The following is a 16,041-nucleotide window of genomic DNA, read 5'->3' as shown; positions in this document are numbered from 1 at the left end:
TAGTCCAGACACGAATGCACACGTTAGCCAACATTCGGGCAACAATCCCCGAACCAACCAGGCCAGGTGTTGCAGCTCAGCAAAAAACTTGTCCACCGTCTCATTAGGATGAAGTTGTCGAGTGACAAACTGGTCATATGCATTAAATGCATCAGTAGCATACGCGGTTATAAGGGCTTGCTTGATCTGTTCTGCATTCGCTTTCTGCTCCATACTAAGTTGCCTGTTTATGGCCAGAGCTCCACCTCGCAATCTCAATGGCAGGACATGCTCAACATTTTTCATGGCGCAAAGCTCACCCACAAGCTCCACATTTTCAATCCACTCAATAATGGGCATATTGATGGCAGCACCACTAAATTCCGGAATCAACCAGGCATCAAACATCTGTTTCCATGGCCGAAAGGTGATATAAAAGGCCGAAATAGCTTCTACAGTATTTGAACGGAGTCAAATTTGTTGTTCTGTCTTTTCTGATTTAGTTTGATAGTTTCGGTTCGACACGCGTTCTCCCATCATGCTGTCTTCCATCTCACGGTTGGTTCCTTTCGCTTCCTCTTTTATACCCGTTCAACTCCCTCGCTTCTAGTTTGCATATCTCACACATCATACATATAAATGCCACGTTGACATTGTAACTATTTTTTTTCTTAGAGAAAAAAAAAAAAAAACACGAAACTTATGCTATTCAGGTAAGTTACAGTTTTCCCCACACATACTACAGATTTAAAAAAAAAAAAGAAAAAAATGACAGTATTATGCAGTTATGCTTGCCACAATTCAAACTGCCATATTTAAAAAGCTGTAATTTCCCCATATTTAAAACCGACTGTGATTCCAAGTTTGCCTTTTTGGGGAGGCGACTCAATAGGGAAAATACTTCATATTATCTTCATCTTTGAGATAATACATAGGATTATTGATTGCAGCTGAAGCTGCCTCAATTGAGAAGGGCTAACATGACAGGTATTTTTATTCTATTCAGTCTCTTTTTTAGGAACTGGATTTTCTCTACATTATAAAAAACAATTTAGGGTGTAACTTTGCCTGCAGGATTTCTTTCCTTTTTTAACTTCTATGTCTTCTCCCTCCTTTTTATATGTGGTTTACCCCTTGTTCTTTTTTCTCTATCTCATTTCGTTCATACTTCCTAAATCATCTTATTTTTTGGACACACCTGTCACTCTGCTGAACGCTCCTCTGAGAAATTTTGGCAATCACGAAAAGAACATTGAAAAGATTCTAAACTAGCATCAAATATTTAGTTGTAATGACTTCATCTTTTCATTTTTTAAAAAAAAATTTAAAAAAAAAAGATAAAGTCATCTAGTGCAACAGAAGATGGTATTTTAGAATATTGTCAATGTTTTTTTTTTGCAAATATTTAATAATAATGACAAATATAATTTCTTGAATTGAAAAACCCCATTAATTTTATTTAACATATTAATCACTGAATTGGTCCCTGGTAAACTGAAGTTACAGTAATATTCTCACCCTAATCTATACCAATTCATAGTCTGTAAAAATTTTATCATTGGTAGTTTCTAAGTTTAATCTGGACAGAGAAACTGATCTTTATATAATAGAAGAAAAATGAACTTACTAATTTTTCTAATTTCTTTATTGCAATTTAAAAAAACAAAAACAAAAAAAAACAAATAAAAACAAAAAAATAAAGCCAAAAAAAAATCAATTAAAGAAAACAATTCACTTACAGAATTCAATTTTGAATTTTTATGTTTGGCATTGACATTCTGGATATCTGAAACAATATAGGTGTAAAGAGTTTCTCGCAGAACCCGATCATTGCACCGGAACAATTGAAAAAAAAGCTCCAAAACATCCACAGCTGGCACTAAACCTTTATTTCGCATAAGAATCAAAGCTCGACACAAAGTCTGTAAAATAACAAAACAAGTTAGGAAATAACAAACTGAAAGATTGTCTTTATATTAATGTAACACTTTTTTTGTTAACATAGCTTTGATAATTATACAATTACGTTTTTATTATTATTTAGTACAAAGTAGTGATGCCCAACCTTTCAATTATGGCGATCCATAACCAACCTTAAAATATCTTATATATATAAATACATTCAGATTTTTGGTACATGTATTGCGATTATTGAATTAAAGATTATTTGTTGGTTTCATAATTCATGATTAATTTCAAATTTATTAATAAAAAATTTAAAGCTGTTACAAAATTGTAAATCAATTCAAAATTATTCAAACACAAATTTCCACCATTATGTAATGTTTATGAACTGATCTCAATGAGATGGCTGGTAGTTCAGTTTTTTTAGTTTGCAATTCTATCCTGGACTCTGTTATTGATATGGCACACATCAAGTTATCTTCCGCATTTAATTGTTTTTAGGGATCAGAAGTTAAAAGAATACTATTTTATATAAGTTGTTGGGAATGGCTACAAAGTTCTTGTTGCAATTTCTAATATTACTGGGAATTTTTGGAAACTTTTAGCCACAAATTCTTGTAGTTGTAGTTTACCAAACCATGATTTAGTCTCAAAATTGTTTTTTAAGTCAAACTCTTCTGCTACCTCAGGGACATCAAATACATTGGCATCAGATATACAGGGACATACTGGTTTATTATAAGACAAATTTACAACAATTATCAGACAAATAATTTTTTATTTTCCAAATTTTTTTGTATCAACATTGATGTTAATTTTATTTGCCATTTCTTCAACAAATTTGATAAATGTTGGGAACGTATAATTTCTTTTGATTAACTTTGGTGATCCAGAGTTCCAATTTCATGTTAAAAGACGATATCTTTTCAGACAAAGATATTATCATACTTTCCTTATCGTGTATTAATACTATTAAATATATGAAAAATGTCAACCAGGTATGCCAATTTTCACAACATAAATTCATCTATAAACAATGGTTCACATTTTGAAAAGCAAGAAATATTTGCAGTTCTCTTCTCAATTTGAGATATGTCTTTAATGCCTTTGGAGAGTCACCTTATCTCAGAATGAAGCAGTAGTGCTCCATGTGTTGAACCCAAATCATAAGACTTTGAAAAGCGTGTTGCAAGTGGCCTTGATGAAATGACATTTACTGCTTTAATCACTCGGTTCAGCACTTCTTTGAATGGTTCAGTTAACATCTTAGTAGCTAATAGTTGTTGACAAATTATGCAATGAATTCCAATTACTAATGATAGAAATACTGTTGCTAACTTTTGTTATGATGGTCAAAGCATGTGGGTTCACTTAATAAGCACACTAATAATAGGGTAACAGATTGTTGTATATGGACAATTTATAGGTGATAAAAGCTTTGCTATGTTAATTATTACTGTTACTAAATAGAGAGCTTAACCCAAAATTACTAGTAGTAGATATTAATAGAAATTTTATTCTAAACATTGTTTTGTTGAAAGAATTTTTGCAAACGCAATCCCTAGTAAAGTTGCATATAGCTTTCTCCTAAATAAAAGTGGCTATAAATTTTTGTGAATATTGAAATTTGATGTATCTATCATTTCATAGATATAGGAATTCTTTGTTTAGGCTGTCTTTTCCTTTGAAAAAAATATCACTCAGCTAAGAAATGCCGTCACTTGGAATTTCCTGTCGGGTTAGACAAGATTGCTTACCATCCGCATGGTCGGATCCAAAGTGGTGGAATAATTCAGCAAAAGAGTCTTTAAATATTGTGGAAAGTCAACGAGTTCTTTTGTAAAACAATGTGAAATCTGGAAGAAAAAGAAATTTTAGACTTATTTAGCCCACGTTTAAAAGTTTTTTTATTGCTTTGACATTGGCGTCTTTTTCAATAATATAAACAATTTGAAATTTCCTTCAGAACTAAATATTAGAAAATTTATGAAGAAAAAAAAGAAAAAGCATAAGAATGACCATTTTTATTTAGAGAGGCAGAAACTTGGATGAGATTAATTCTTATAATATTTTACCTCATAACTTTTTCTATTTTTGTTACATAACATATTTGGATCCCTCGTCCATTTTTCTATGAAGAGAAATAAACGATTCTGTACAAAATTTCAGAAAATTATTTGAAAAATGAATATAAAAGCCAAAATGGTGTGCATATAACAACCAGAAAACATGGAAATGTAAATAAAATAAATTACGAATATTTTTTAATGTTTTTCGTCAATTTTGCTTTTACACACATTGATGTTCTTTGCCCCCCCCCCCCTCCTCTCTTGCAGATTATTTTGTTTTGGATTTAACATTACTTACTCTGCTGGTCTACATACACATTACTTAGTCAAAATTTACCACGGTAAAAAGTCACTTGAAAATGAGGGTAAATAACATGGAATGATTTCTAGTTAAGTGAATATGAATATTAGAAGACAGAAAATGATTAATATAATAAACTCAGATCAAGTTTTGCTTGACATTGGATTTAAACACCATGTTGTAGTTTGCAAGGAAACAACCCTGTGGTAATGTGTTTCACAGAGGGCAAGCCCTTACAAAGAAGCTCTGTCGATGAAAAGAGAGGAAGAAAGTAAAGTTGTTTTTGGATGAGGTAGAAAAAATGAGTTCTTGCTGTAAAAGAGGAACGAGATTGGAGCTCAGTCTAGCCCATCTTATAGAAGTACTGAGTATAAAGTAAAGAGTGATTAGAAACATTTCTTGTATATGAAAAGGGACTGAAAGGAATAAAAGAGATCACCTCCTCCCACTAGATTTCAAAGTCAATTTTGTACTCTGTCAGGGTAAAATTTTCATTTTTACTCTCAATTACATTCATTTGATGTTGAATCAAGTCTTTTGTTTTGCCAGTTGTGCGCCTACAAACATTTCACTACAATCAATTACAGAATTTATCATATTTCATTTTCAGTACAAATATGTAATTCAAACATGTTAAATATCTTTAGGAATAATTTCAGTGAAATGTTGTGGACATAAACAGACAGAAATATTATTTACTTGTAACAAATACAATTTCATTATTATTCAAAATAAATGAATACCTGAGCAAGGAACATGATCAATTCATCCAAAATCTTAGAATATTGGTTCGGCTTCAGCTGGAACACTTCAAGATTTGAAATAAAATGCTGATATTGTTGGTGGAACTGAAGGAGGAGAAAAAAGAGAATAAAACAATGATTAAACTTCCATCTTATTTACATTTATAAATGAGAGTCATTCCAAAACCAAGGCCTCCTAATTTTTCAACTCAAAAACTAAATGTTGAAGACCTACAAAAATGGGAGTGGTATCATTAAAACAAGCAGCTTTTTATTTTTTTTATTTATTGCGAACTATTATCCTCATCTTTTCTTAGTTGTTTCACGTTTCGGCCAACTATTCCTCTGGCCTTCGTCAGGTGGTAATTACTGCCTTCTCACCACGTTTTGGCCAAGTAAGCCTCTGGCTGGCTTTGGGTAGGATTGAAACCGCTATCTTCAGACAATTCTCACCTGGAACCGTAGAGATTCAACGCCCCTATCAACTGTGCCACGGCGCCCAAAGGACGATCAAGGTTGAATTTTTTGGTCTTATAAAGTCATATTTATTTATTATCTGATCTTCCATGGTCGGGTTCGTAATGAATGGCATATATTATTTAATTGGAATTCATTATTGAGATGAGTATTATCAATTTTTTTTTATTTATTGTGGACTATTTTTCTTAGTTGTTTCACGTTTTGGCCAACTACTCCTCTGGCCTTCATCAGGTAACTGCGACAGATAAGAACTCTGAATCTCTTGACTGCAATTACTGCTTTCCGTAGTTGTTGTCATCTCACTTCAGGGCCCGTGGCGCAGTTGATAGAGACATTGAATCTCTACGGTTCCAGGTGAGAATTGTCTGAAGATAGCGGTTTCAATCCTACCCCAAGTCGGCCAGAAGTTTACTTGGCCAAAACGTGGTGAGACGTCAACAACTATGGAAGGGAGTAATTGCAGTGAATGCAGTCAGGAGATTCAACAACTAAGAAAAGATGAGGATAATAGTCCGCAATAAAAAAAAAAAAAAATAAATAAATAATACACATCTCAATAAATTCCAATTAAATAATATATACCATTCGGTAAGCAGCTTTTTGTGTTCCAGAATTTATTTTTCTACATAGTTGCCAGCAATCTCAATGCACTTTTGCCAATGATGAACGAGACCCTTGATTCTTTGGTTGTAAAAGTCTGGAATGCACTCAGAACTCTGCTGCCACTTTGAAATCAATGAACCCATCTCCTGTGCTGACATCAACTGCATCGACTTCAGAAATGTTCAACAAGTGCTGGTGAATGTTGATCGGTTCAATTTTTTCTGCATAGAGGAATTTAATGATGTATCTCTACTTCTGATGCATCTCCATGACAGAGTTGCTTTCTTAGAGTTTCACACCATCAATATCTGCAACAGATGAAATTTTTAGGTCATGAATGCATAATTTCAGTCATCATAACAATGGAATTTGCAATCCCCTCTGAAGTCGGGTGGAATAAAAATATAAGAAGCATTACTTTAGTAACATCCCACATAGATGCATGGGTGTGTGGCCAAAAAAAAAAAAAAAAAAAGCTGAAATCAGAGATAGATTTCCCAAACTGGAAGCCATGCCCCACGTTGCCACAATTTCTCAATGCGAAGGAAGTGGGTGAAGGGCGAGCATGTCCTTCCCCCAATCGAGCAAAGCAAACAAAAATAGAAAACAAAATAAAAGAATTTCAATTTTCCTAATTTAAAAAAGTGGAATTATGATGAAAAGTGAAGGGTTTTCATTCCTGATAAATGATGTACTGGTAACTATTTATGATAAACATTAAATACTTCATACTTGGCCTTCAGGCCAACATCACAGTGTAGGGGTGATCTGAGCTGATAACCGTAACCTTCTGCGAAGGAGGTCGGGCACACTTTCTCTCTTCCCTCCATTTTAACGCTCCACTACCTCTCAGTTCTATCGCCCGCTCTTGCTGCTTTTGACACCACTTCTTTTTGGCACCAAATTTGGCTCACCATCTTGAACACCATCTCCATGTCGCTCGTTCTGGCGAAGTCCTAGCATGGAACTGGAGACGGAATCCACCACAGTCCGGAGGGATAAGCAAATGTACACCTCCAGCCTGCGGGCCACCATTGAGGACATCCCCAGCTCAGGGGGGGGCACCACTAAAGCAGTTGCTATCTCAGAGGAAGGGGCATACTGCCTGAACATCTTCACCAACAACAAGGTGGCTCTTCAAGAGGACGGCTCGTTCCAGAAGGGAGTCAAATGAGAAAAGTGACAAGGCACATCGCCTAAAAAAAACAAAGGCGCAGCACACTCAAAAGATTGGAAAGGGAGATGCTCCCCAAAAGAGCTGCTCCCCTGAAAAGTGGACAATAAAGGGGACAAGGATAGCTCCTCCAAATGTGGAGCCAAACCTAGTAAAACCAAAGGAGAGCTGGCCCCAAAGGACCTGAAAAAGGGGATGCCCCCAAAAAAGCCCTCCTCCACACACACAAAAGTGGCGGCCTCCGCAAAAAACAAAAATTACAGTCCAACCCCCACCAAAGATCCAGCACCATTACCAACAAGAGGGTCTATGTGGGGGAAGACTGTGGAAAAACAATTGTCTCCTCAAGAGTACAGATACCTGTACCTCACCAATACATCGAGGGGGCAAAGATAGAGCTAGTGCCAGGCGGTTGGGAGGTGACCTCAGACAGACCAGAAAACCCCCTCCTGGGGCTGAAAAATGAAGACATGGCGGGCCTCCTCCACAAACTGAACATTCCAGCACTATGTACCAGAGGAGCTTCATCATATGCGACATCATCTGACCTACCGAAGAGGATGTGGAGCAATTCTCCCTCAAAGACATGAAGTGTGGAAGAGTCAAGCTAAAGTCTGAATACCAGGGCAAGAGTCAATATACCACCAAAGTTAGCTACAGAACTTCTGGGAGCTCTCCTACGTCAATTTGGCGAGGTGGAGCAAGTGGCCCCAGTTCGGTCGAAAATCAGCCTACACTTGGGCTGCTACACAGTGGCCATGAGGCTGAAGAAAGAGGGCTTCCTGCCAATACCGGCGGTGCTGACCTTCAATGGGACAAGCATGACTATAGTGGTGGAGGGCCATCATCTGCACTGCTGGTTCTGCCAAAAACAGGACCACATGGCAAAGAGTTGCCCCAAAAGGACAACTCCGAGCTAACCAACGCCAAAAGTGGTCCCAACAGTCAACACAGCACCAGCTCCAGAGACTAAACAAGCTGCTGCCACTCCCGCAACCTTGGCACCAACTCCAGCTCCCTGGAAATCAAAAACTGCAGAAGTAGCAAATAAGGAGGAATAGAGCACAGTACTGGGCAGGAAACGGAAATCCACAATCCCTTCCGCCACCAACTCAACAACCGAGACAGCAACAATAACAGCAGCCTCTGCTACAACAGCAACAGCCACCAGAGTTTCAGAAACAACAGCAGCAGACACAGCAAAAGCAGATGCAGCAGCAACTGAAACAGCAGCAAGAAAAACCAAAAAACGCTTTCGTGCTTAACAAGCAGGGAACAAAAAGAAAAACAGCGAGTTCCTCTTATAAGGAGGTAATGGACAATGAAGAGAACTCTTCCTCCCCTGGGTTCAACCAAAAAAGACAAAAAGAAAAACAAAAAATAAGAGTGTAGATAAGGTGTTCCATGCCCTCCCCCTCTCCATGAACATGTACCCTCCCAAACAAATGAAACACACATACACAAACAACCAACTCCTCCACTCAAAACAACAAGAACACATACGCCAACTTTGCACACATCAGACTCCAAACAAGTCACTATCTGGTCTGGCAGATGCTGGTAGCCGCGAAGAAAGCCTATCACAAATTCCCTCTAATTAGAGACAATGACCCTCCTCTGGACAAACTTTTGCCCCAATGCAAAGGAAGGGTCCCAGTATTACTGCATCTGTCACTGTATAGGGCCTTTAAGTTAACATTCCCCCTGGACGTTGGTGGCATTATGCCCAGCCAAAAAGACATCAAAGAACTGGCAACACTGAGCATGGCGTACAATGTCGGCTTCCTCTTGAACTATCATCTACATCTACACTGGGTGTCTGCTCACCCAGCGTCTCATTGATAGTCACAAATCTCTCACTTCCACTCTCCGAAAGCATATTAGAGCAGGTCATTAGCGGGCCCAGTTCCACCATAGGTCGCAGATCTTTCACATGGCGTGACATTCCATCAACTGATATATTCTGCATACGGGTACTCCCAGTCACACTTCCTACTCCATACTTTATGATACATCATCTGTGTAGAGCTTTTACTCACACTCGGTCACTCATTTTGTCTGATTGTCTATCGGTGCTGCTGTTTTGTGAATTCCTTAAGCTGTATGCGGTGCTGACAGATTATATTATCAGATGCTGCAGCAGAGGACAAGTTATCCTTTGGCATAACGTGTACTGCATCCTTTATAGTACACCGTTTTCTGACTGTGATTCTTTTTACGCTTCTATGATATCGCTCGATAATGCTGTTACCAGACGGAACATATGCACAACAAAATTGAAGTCTGATTTTCCATTCATCCATGAAGGCTTAAACAAGCTGCTCCAAAAGGTAGTGTCATTATTCGTTAGAATTTCTGACGCCAGACCTCGTTTATAGTCTTTAGCTAGTTGATTATACTTTTCGCATCTTGTCGAGTAAATTGAGTGGAGCCGCACTCAATCAATGTTAAAAATTGGCCCCATCGTAATGAGTAATATCCATCGCTATTCTATGCCATGTTTGTTTAACATTTAAAACCCCCTTTGACCAGTGTATAGGTGATGGATCGATCGACTGACACTCTTCACATTTTTTAACGACAGTTCTCACGGCGACTCAGGCTTAATTTGTTTTGCAAATTAGAGTGTCTGTTTCACACCAGGATAACTGCTTTGTTGGTGAACAATTTTGATCTGATCCGATCCAACCCAACTGAGTTCATGGATGTGGTGCAGGCAGATTGCACAGGCTCAGCATTCCTCTTAATCGCACCAAGCCAGTACTGAGGCATTCTTGTTAATTGATCCGCCTTGTTTTGGCTAGATTTGACCAAGAATACATCCTACATCCATCAACAGTGCATAGTCCTTCACCAATTTCATTATTGTATCAAGACACTGTCAGATGAGCATCTCACTTGTAGCTTTGGTCCATACCCTGGCTCTGCCGGTAAGGGTATTTGAGACCCATTTATGGACACATGCAGAATCGGTAAATAAGTGCAAGGTGGTCATCTTCCAGAGTATTGCCAAGTTCATTTCTTTAATGATGGCATCGAGTTCTGCTAGGTTAATATGTTGGGAGTCCTTTCCTGGACGTAACCAGTATGCGTCCTCTTTCATTATATATATTATATATCAATGACACACTGGTAGTGAGAAAGCTTGCGTCGACCCAGACGTTAAGTTCTTTGCCGTTGATGCATCATTTGCTTTGCGCCAGGTCTTCTTTGTGGACTCTGGTGTGGACCTCCTCGATCATGGTGCTGAGAGGGGCATCATTTACTTTATTGTCCCACCCTGTAATGACGTCAGATGCTTTCCTCTTGATGAATGCTATGGCAACATGAAGCCAACCACCCATGAGAACGTGTCCAACCAACTTGCCACATAATGATAATATTCTGTCACATGACATGGGGCATGTCTGGAATCTTATTCCTTCTTCTCCAATGCAGAGCATTATCCTCTTCCCAGGCCTGCAAACCAAGCACTTGCGCACCATCCTGCAGTCTCTCTGGTTCTTTGCTGAGAAATCTGAAGTCGCAGGCACAACACTCTCATCCACATACACATCAATATAAGCGGATGGTGCCCACTGTACGTGTTTGTTCTTCAACATAGCATTAACAATTGTTTGCATGATGGACAGTGCCACATTGACTCTAAACCCTTGATTAGTACAGTTTCGTAGGGCCACAGTGATTTGTGCACACTTACTTGAAGGTATGCCTTGCGAAGGGTTAACACCGGTACATTCAATATTCACCTGATTCTACATCCACACTGGGTGTCTGCTTACAAATCTCTATATGTTACCGTGACATAGGCTGACATATATTGAGTGTGTTCCTAACAGTATTTTGTATAACTTTTTAGTTTGAACTCATTTTCCCAAATTTAACGTTAGGCATCTCCAAAATTTACCACAGAATTAACCCCCCCCCATATGTAACATGATGTAACTTTATTATAAGTTAATATTATCAATATAACTTTTGTACCATTTAAAAGAAGGGCAAAATAAACTAGTAATAATTTTTCAAAAATTTTTTCATCATGCGAAAATAATGAAATTGCGAGACAAAAATTGTGTTTACATAATTGGTGCTTTAAAATAATGTTCCCATGTAGTAAACATTCCGAATGTGAAAACATACTCGTGTTTAATAAATCTAGCAAAAATCAACTAATCAGTACGGGCAAAATGAATGCCGAGTCTCAAAATGTATAAACATTTTGACCCCTCCCTTTAACTAAAAATTCACCAAAAATCAGGAAATTAACCAATTTTAATAAACTTTTCAGTATTTATCAAATAATGATCGCGAAATATAATAAACTAATTATTTTTATTTAAATCTGAATGGAGTAGTAAATAAAAAACGCAGGAATTTATTTTTGCTTTTTTTATATAAATAAAGCATCGTAATTTGTAACAATAAAAAAAATAAAATAATTTTTACAGGAACATTACGAAAAAAGCCCCTAAAGTCTGTATTAATGAATTCGATATAACTTGAAGAAAAATTAATTTCTCGAACTACCGATATTACCATTGAATTAAGCATTGTTTATTTAATATTTTCACACACAAAAAAATTATAATAGCAAAAATATTTCTACTTTTATTTTAAATTACAGATTTCGTATAATTTTTATATGCAAGATTTTAATAATTTCCTTGCTCGCAAGAATGTGAAACTTTCGGCGTAACGTAATTTTTATTTAATCTTGAACAATAATTAAAAAAAAATTAATTTAAAAACAGGAACATAAAAAATAATTAAATTAAAAAATGATAAAAATTGATACAAAAGTTCAGAATAGGAATGAATGGATGCACGTCTGGGGGAAAAAAAAAAAAAATCTGACACCCCTACCTCCTTTAACTATCATGACTTCATTTTGAAACAGTCTTTCGATTGGCTGAAATTTTGGACCTTCTTATTATTGTGTTTACAAACCTTTATTTGTTGCGTTTTGGGCGAACGGTAAATTACTTGCTTTTTGAGGGCTAATTAAGTTATTTTTTGCACAAACAAGGTGGTTTTTTTTAATTTTTTTATTTAATTCAATATCTTAGGACTTTACTAATTATCTTTGAAATAGACCCAGAAAACTAATATTTATCTTTTAAAGGATTTTTACAATGAATTTATTTAACTTCAAAATTTAGCTGAATTGGTTAGCTCGCCGTGAAAACATTTTTCACAACTTTTTTTTTCACGTGTACAAATATTTTTTCCTTTAAGAAATTAACTTTAGTCTCTAATCTTTCAAACACAATCAAAAAGTACTCGAAAACCTACAAAAAATATTATGATAAATCGGCTTTCAAAACTAGGCCCCCCTATTTTTGCCCGTACCTATCAACTAATGGTCAGACTTTCATGAAATTTTCAATACTTATCCAATTTAGAATGAAATTAGGTAATGGTGTAGATTGGCCTTCCTTTGTTTACAAAGCCATTTGACGGAAGTGACGTCCGACATATTTTTATCTACGGATGGCCAAAACCGTATAGAATGAACCCTTTTTTTTTTTTTTTTTTAATAAGTTTTATTCAAACAGTCTTTATTTGAACTTAATGAACTGGGTTTTTTTTTTATATTTATTAACTGTTTTATTCTTTTTATCAAACAAAAATAGAACATTTATAATGAAATATATATTATGGACTGTTTTTCAAACATTGAAATTTTAAAATTAAAGTTTTATTTAAAAAAAAAAAAAAACACGAGGTGTTTTTTCTTTTTGAGATATTTTTTTTCACCATTTATCACTTTGAAATTTTATTCAACAATGAAATGATAAACCAATTTACACTTAAAAAAAAAAATTATTTTTCGAAATGAGATTTTTGTAACGAGATTTTAAAAACTGGAACTTTGTTGTGTGTAATAAAAGAAAACGTAAAACTTGAAATAAAATATTTGTAAAAAATATTTTTAAATATCTAAAAAATATTTGAACACTTTAATAATTCGTAATAGCGTGATGAAAATTTAATAATTCATAATATTGTGATTTGACAGTGAACTGGTGTGATCCTTCTAGAGTTATCGAACTTACTTTCGAATTTGCTGGGCTTAAATGCAAAACTGCCAAATTGATTTCCAAATTATGAACACATTAACAAATGCAGTAATGCCAGTGATAGAACTGGCAACATTAAATATTATATTCAGTGATGTGATTAAAGAAACGCCCTCCACAAATACACTGATTACCATGAAATGGTTGGCACGACGTGGCCAACACACGCATCCAAAATGTACTGACCCATGTCGAAGCATGATTCTTCAAAATAGAAATGGAAGGCGCTTTATTGACGGCTATTGTTGGTCTTGCCCCAAATGCAAAAAAGCAATAAATATTAGAGCTGGTTCCTACTTTGAAGGTAGCCATTTACAGCTACAAGACTTAATACAAATTTTGTATTGGTGGTCGTTGGGGGACCACTAATGACTGTTTCCAAAGAAACTGGCGTCTCTAAAAAATCTGTAGTCGACTGGTATAATTTCATTTGCGATATATGCGTGATGACCCTGCTGTAAAATCCAATACAATTAGGTGGTCCTGAACGAACAGTAGAAATTGATGAAAGTAAATTCATGCACAGGAAATACCACCGAGGAAGATTCCGTCCAGGTCAGTGGGATCTTGGCATGGTAGAACGAGAAACGAACTTAACAATGATGGTGCCAGTCGAGACGAGAGATGCTGCAACCCTATTGCCAATAATTGCACAGTATATGAAACCAGGCACACGGATTGTGACAGATGGTTGGCGCACCTATAATGCATTACCGAACCATGCTGTGGTAAATCACTGGTATAACTTTGTGGATCCAAATGACCCTAGTATTCACACAAATCGTGTGAGAGATAGCTGGAGTATTTGTAAAAATAAATTCAGGTCCATGAGGGGGACTAGTAATGCAAACTTTAATAGTCATCTACAAGAATTCCTCTGGCGGCGAATCAAAGACAATTATTTTGGGAATATCATGTATTGGATACAATTTTTTTATGCTGTAGTAAACTACATGAACAATGAAAAAAAACCAACTTTTTCTTTAAAGAAATTTTGTATTATAAAAGGTCTATAAAGTCTATTTTTATGTATGCAAAAAATTGTTGAGTTAAAATAAATCAAGACAATTCGTTGTGGAATATCATGTATTGGATACAATTTTTTTATGCTGTAGTAAACTACATGAACAATGAAAAAAAACCCAACTTTTTCTTTAAAGAAATTTTGTATTATAAAAGATCTTTAAGGTCTATTTTTATGTATGCAAAAAATTGTTAAAGAGTTAAAATAAATCAAGACAATTCGTTGTGGAATATCATGTATTGGATATGATTTTTTTATGCTGTAGTAAACTACATGAACACTGAAAAAAAAACCAACTTTTTCTTTAAAGAAATTTTGTATTATAAAAGGTCTATAAAGTCTATTTTTATGTATGCAAAAAATTGTTAAAGAGTTAAAATAAATCAAGACAATTCGTTGTGGAATATCATGTATTGGATATGATTTTTTGATGCTGTAGTAAACTACATGAACACTGAAAAAAAAAAAACTTTTTCTTTAAAGAAATTTTGTATTATAAAAGATCTATAAAGTCTATTTTTATGTATGCAAAAAATTGTTAAAGAGTTAAAATAAATCAAGACAATTCGTTGTGGAATATCATGTATTGGATATGATTTTTTTATGCTGTAGTAAACTACATGAACAATGAAAAAAAAACAACTTTTTCTTTAAAGAAATTTTGTATTATAAAAGATCTATAAAGTCTATTTTTATGTATGCAAAAAATTGTTAAAGAGTTAAAATAAATCAAGACAATTCGTTGTGGAATATCATGTATTGGATATGATTTTTTTATGCTGTAGTAAACTACATGAACAATGAAAAAAAAAAAACTTTTTCTTTAAAGAAATTTTGTATTATAAAAGATCTATAAAGTCTATTTTTATGTATGCAAAAAATTGTTAAAGAGCTAAAATAAATCAAGACAATTCGTTGTGGAATATCATGTATTGGATACAATTTTTTTATGCTGTAGTAAACTACATGAACAATGAAAAAAAACCCAACTTTTTCTTTAAAGAAATTTTGTATTATAAAAGATCTATAAAGTCTATTTTTATGTATGCAAAAAATTGTTGAGTTAAAATAAATCAAGACAATTCGTTGTGGAATATCATGTATTGGATACAATTTTTTTATGCTGTAGTAAACTACATGAACAATGAAAAAAAACCCAACTTTTTCTTTAAAGAAATTTTGTATTATAAAAGATCTTTAAGGTCTATTTTTATGTATGCAAAAAATTGTTAAAGAGTTAAAATAAATCAAGACAATTCGTTGTGGAATATCATGTATTGGATATGATTTTTTTATGCTGTAGTAAACTACATGAACACTGAAAAAAAAACCAACTTTTTCTTTAAAGAAATTTTGTATTATAAAAGGTCTATAAAGTCTATTTTTATGTATGCAAAAAATTGTTAAAGAGTTAAAATAAATCAAGACAATTCGTTGTGGAATATCATGTATTGGATATGATTTTTTGATGCTGTAGTAAACTACATGAACACTGAAAAAAAAAAAACTTTTTCTTTAAAGAAATTTTGTATTATAAAAGATCTATAAAGTCTATTTTTATGTATGCAAAAAATTGTTAAAGAGTTAAAATAAATCAAGACAATTCGTTGTGGAATATCATGTATTGGATATGATTTTTTTATGCTGTAGTAAACTACATGAACAATGAAAAAAAAACAACTT

The 16,041-nt window shown here is 34.7% G+C and overlaps 1 protein-coding gene across 1 annotated transcript in view; it reads right to left on the bottom strand.

The window, feature by feature from the left end:
• Nucleotides 1-16,041, bottom strand: part of LOC145259150 (protein SDA1 homolog) — a 167,055-nt gene that overhangs the window by 126,644 nt on the left and 24,370 nt on the right. The window contains exons 3-5 of the mRNA XM_080116859.1: nt 4,998-5,102; nt 3,642-3,740; nt 1,719-1,901 (exon numbers count right to left, since the gene is read on the bottom strand). Of these exons, the coding sequence (XP_079972985.1) occupies nt 1,719-1,901; nt 3,642-3,740; nt 4,998-5,102 (387 nt within the window). The remainder of the gene's footprint in view (nt 1-1,718; nt 1,902-3,641; nt 3,741-4,997; nt 5,103-16,041) is intronic.

The sequence above is a fragment of the Euprymna scolopes genome, chromosome 34, assembly GCF_053919585.1.
Source record: "Euprymna scolopes isolate OS-2025 chromosome 34, ASM5391958v1, whole genome shotgun sequence".
NCBI classification, from domain to species: Eukaryota; Metazoa; Mollusca; class Cephalopoda; order Sepiida; family Sepiolidae; genus Euprymna; species Euprymna scolopes.
The sequence above is the reverse complement of the archived record's forward strand: the minus strand, read 5'-3'. Positions and strand labels throughout refer to the sequence as shown.